This window comes from Triticum urartu, chromosome 3A (assembly GCF_056163025.1).
Source record: "Triticum urartu cultivar PI428250 chromosome 3A, HENAU_Tu73, whole genome shotgun sequence".
Taxonomy (NCBI): Eukaryota; Viridiplantae; Streptophyta; class Magnoliopsida; order Poales; family Poaceae; genus Triticum; species Triticum urartu.
Window position 1 is genome coordinate 189,456,582 of NC_141875.1, and position 4,840 is coordinate 189,461,421.

The following is a 4,840-nucleotide window of genomic DNA, read 5'->3' on the forward strand; positions in this document are numbered from 1 at the left end:
CCCCACTTCTTCTACGAATAGAAAAGGACATACCTTATCTCGACATGCAACATTGCCAACTCACTGTGCCATGCCATGCATGTGAAAGACAAATATTCTACAAGCGTATACAATACTTGAGTATATAAAATCATATTATTTTAGTTTGCGTTCTCATATTGTTAGTAAAAACAAGGTTTCATACAATTAAATCTCGTGGAAATAACTACAACTAATTCCAGCAGCAATGCTCAAGGTATCATCTCTAGTTATCTAAGTAAGCGATCCCATTTAAATGCACAGGCAAGTCATCCACACCATCAGTAGCATACAATCTTTCACTTTCCACCACATGCAAGCCCTCTACATCATCAAGCATGCAAGCCCTTTACATCATCAATTTATAGCAACAAACAATTGAACTGGAATATAACAAGGCAATATAACAATACATCCACCCTCTATTTACCTCTAGGTTTGCTACCATATATATGACAAAAAAAATATGATGCGGTATTATTCTCATATATTTCAATTTTATTTTCATTAATTTTGTGCTATAAATTTCCGTAGCAACGTGTGGCGTTTATTGTATGAACAAGAGGACAGTAGTATCTTGCACCCGTCTTCATTGCCATCGTCAGATGACTAAGTGCCTCACAAACCACAAATAGTGCGGTAGAGTATCCGGCATCTAAAAAAAGAAAGTATTCGACATCAATGAGTAATAACACACAAAATTGACAAAAAGAAATGGAGTAATCATGCACAATGCAGCAGATCTTACTTTACCACAGTACGAGATAGGTCTAACAGCGACAGCAACTAATGCTCGGTTATTTCGTACGCGATAGTGCATATGTGCATTCTATCGCCATTATTTTTCAATGGCGATTTCCTGTCAGCGACAATGTGCATATGGTGGTAGAGCTCCTAATGAAAGGTTAAGAAGAGTTTGCAGGCCTAACTCATGTTGGCAGGACGCTATTGTCTATACTAACATTCATGAGATATAACAGCTTGAACCAACAAAAAACACTATGATCATGTCATCCTGAACCCAGACTCTCTGCAACATCTGCCAAATGTTCATGTCCAACTAACATTAGTCATGATTCTCCAGAAAAAAAACTAACATGAGTCATTCCTGTATTATATAACTGCATGAAATGAACAAGGCTGCCACTCTACACGTAGATCGAATTTCCAATCAATAGCAAACAGAAGGTCAATATGACCACACAAATTCCATAGAACTTGATTTCAACGGAAAAGAATAAGAGACAAGTTAATCAAAGCTACTAATTTCTATTTGAACAAGAGAATGATATTCACTTATATCAGAGGCTAGCTTGGCAGGTATTAAAAGCAGACACCAGGAAGAGATCTCAGAAGAAATGTCTCAGAAGAAATCTCACATTAAGGTATTAAAAGCAGACACCAGTAAGGGGGCAAAAATGCAACCCTCTTGTAAAAATTGAAATTGAAATGCCTCAGAAGAAATCTCACATTAAGGCAAGATAGAAACAATAATACCAAGCAGTCAGTTCCCATAACTTGTCATGACATCACCTTGACTTATGATATTACTGAACAGATCTTTCAAAAGGATGCCTACAAAGACCAACAATGGCAGCAACACAAATAACAAGTGTTCATGGTGCCAGTTTGATGCCTTGAGCATATTACTAATCACATAGTTCATATTAGACCATGATGGTAGTTAAATAAACCCCACAGGATGCCACCACAATGCTGGTTGGTATGGAAGTTTTCAGGCTGGGATAACTGTAAGAGAACAATCTTATCTAATACCACTGTGTATTTGCTGGACATGTATACAGAAAAAGGAAATCAGATTGACCAATCGAGCAATTGAGCATATCTCTTCAGGAATTTATCTAGTGAATATTAAGTAAGAGAAAATAATGATATATGAGCCCTATGTTATAATCCATCCAAAATTATAAGTACATGTCATTTATCCCTGAACATTGCTATAACATGGTCAACATGCATGCCTTAACACTGACAACCTTGTTTGCCTGTTTCAGCTTTTGACACAAATTCCTGAAGAGATGTGTAAATTTACAAAGAGAACAAGATAACTAGCCAACCTATCAATACAGTGCAAGAAACACTGCAAATATATAAGAAATAACTTGCTTAAGTAAAGCATTCCAAAAGAAAAATCACTCATGCAAACAAATTATATAGAACACACCATCATTCTGCGAACAACATATCATAGAGATAGCAGGGACTTCTACAGATGTGCCAAAAATAGCACAGATGATTTTTTTCATAATTGGTAAACAGGCTACAACTTGTTGAGAATACTGATCTTGCAGACAGAACAAAAAGAGGCTCCAATGTCCTGATGCCTTGCCACAACACCGAGAAGAGACAGTAGCGAACCCAAGTAACAGATAAGTAATTCACCCACAATGTAAATGGTAAGTTTGGTACCAGAAGACAACACAATTACCATAAACCATCAAAATACTGGATGGACTTGTCACAGAATCCTGAATGTAAAGGAACAGATGAAGTAATTCACCCCGAATATAAATGGTAAGTTTGGTCACAGAAGACAACAAGAATTACCATAAAAGATCAAAATACAGGATTGACTTGTCATTGAATCCTGAATATCAAGGAACTTCGTCAGGACCTTCGGCGTGATGCAGGTCCAAAGAAGAGATCAGTTCTGGATGGTAGCTGGATGTTTTGATTTAGTAGGAGAACAAAGCAATGCTTTTCACAGAATATCCTTCTCTGGTTGTCATCATTCCTCATATGAAGGGATAAAATCTTTCATTCTCTGGTAACAGAAAAATACTCCATGATGAATGGTGGTATGGTTGGAAGAGACCATAATACGTCCTCGGAAACAACCACTCCAGGCTGCGACTCTCCAAGCACAGACAAGCGAACCAACAAGTGTACTCGAGCGGATGGAACATCTGTGATGTTGTGAAGTACACTATGCTACCCCGCATTGCCACAATTTCCAGACCATTGGTTAAGTACCCAAGCTTCCGTCAAATTTCATCAGTCAGGTTGAATACCCTGATGGTAACCCATGCCCCAGCATCAAGGCCATCTTCTTGACGCAGCATGAAACCGATGTTGAATCCTTTTGAATAAGCAATGCACATGTTAACGCCATTAATTTGGCCAAGGATCGAGCTTGGAAAACCATCCAGATTCAGGAGAGGTGGACTCATCTCAACAAACAATCATGGGTTGTTTGGGTCGGGGTCCAAGACAACCACACACGCACGTTTCCGATATGGCCAGTAGATGAAATTACCCACTCGCATGCCGCTCTCAGGCAAAAGATCATCTTGGCCGCCTTCCGGGTCGGCGTGCGGGACATCCAACCATGGGGAGAGGAACCAATCGCCGCCTATTCCCAAGAATGAGGAGAAGACCACAGCCCGCAACCTGAACTTTCCATGGGCAACAAGACAGAAGATGTGAAAGCTCTCGGGGTTTTCGTCATCGCAGATTAGGCCGGCGTGAAGGAATTGACCATTGCCTTCGCGGTCGTCGTCGTCGTCGAAGATGTGGGCGTCACTCAGATCAAAGAACCGTTCGCACCACCGTGCCAAGGGGTTTAGCAGCGCGAGCAATAGCTCGCCCAGTTTCTTGAGGAGAAGGTAACCGCCATGGGCGTCGTAGACGATCCAGTAAGCTTCCGGGCCATCGTGCACCTGGAGGGTGGTGAGGAAAAAGTCACCGCTCAAGATGGCGGCCATGAGCTCCGGATCATTCCGGCGGGCGGGGGCGAAGGCGGGGATGCACTGGAAGTCATTGTGAGGGACATTTGGAAACGGTGTGCCGAAGAAGAGGCTGAGGAGGGGCGCCGGGTGGAGGTCGATGAATTGACGACGGAAGGGGGGGAAATTGGTCACCAGGTTGCGCCAGGGCAGGCAGGTGCAGGCGGCGCGGACGAGGTCCGAGAGGGAGGGAAGGCGGAGGAAGATATCGAGCAGCAGGTTTTCAGGGAGGTCGTCGATGGTGGCGGCCGCCGCCGCCGGCTGGCCGTTGGTGGCCATAGATACGGCGGTTGGACGGGGGTTACCTCGCGTCCGCTTCCGAACCAACCAACTCAGTCTGATCTAGAAGACTAGCCACAGTGGGAGTAACTTCAACAGTAACATCGAGTCCAACTCAGCAAATTTGCTTATGTGGCAATGAGTTAATGAGGAGAGAGGTAGTAGTAGTAACTTAGCTAGTTACTGTAACATCACATGTTCCAATGCAATATGAGTCTATAACCTAATAAATAAAGCTATGCATGTTACCACACTTATGTTACTACCCATTATGAAGGTAGTAACATAGTCTAGGAATACGTGTATGTTAATAATGTATGTTACTCTCCATCGTGGCTAGTCGAAGGAAATGAGCCGCTCCGTAAACAGGAGAAGTGGGTTATTAACACCAGCAAGAGAGGATGTCGCTGGGCATTGTCCACCTGTCCTTATACGGTTTTGAAGTTTTAGGAGAGTATCATGGTTTTCTTAAAAAACCATTGTTTAAAAGACTTTGATTTGTTTGGCTTTAACAAATACTTTAGTTTAGTTTACAAGACCGTAGTATCTTTAAAACTGAGGGTTTTTTTAGTATCTAAAAGGAGGTTCGGATCTCTTTTTTAAACCGAGAAACACTCATGCCTAGCTGGTCTTAGAAAGACTGTGCTAGCCAAACACTCTGTAGTTTTGCTAAAGCAGAGGAAAACCGCAGCTTTAGAAACCGAGGTATACATTGCCTAGGCATTACAATACCATACTTTTGGATTACTTTGGTTTTAGAAATATTGTGCTCCCAAACTAGGCCTACGTTTTCTCCC

The 4,840-nt window shown here is 42.0% G+C and overlaps 1 protein-coding gene across 1 annotated transcript; it reads right to left on the bottom strand.

Annotated features, from left to right (window-relative positions):
- Window positions 1–2,713: 2,713 nt before the first annotated feature.
- Window positions 2,714–4,054, bottom strand: LOC125548250 (uncharacterized). Its single transcript, XM_048711904.2, has one exon. The coding sequence runs from the start codon at window positions 4,041–4,043 to the stop codon at window positions 3,222–3,224; it is 822 nt and encodes a 273-aa protein (XP_048567861.1). The 5' UTR covers window positions 4,044–4,054; the 3' UTR covers window positions 2,714–3,221.
- Between the last annotated feature and the right edge of the window lie 786 nt (window positions 4,055–4,840).

What these genes read in the sequence shown, in the direction of transcription:
- LOC125548250 (XM_048711904.2), bottom strand. Translation starts at nt 4,043, where the DNA reads ATGGCCACCAACGGCCAGCCGGCGGCGGCGGCCGCCACCATCGACGAC.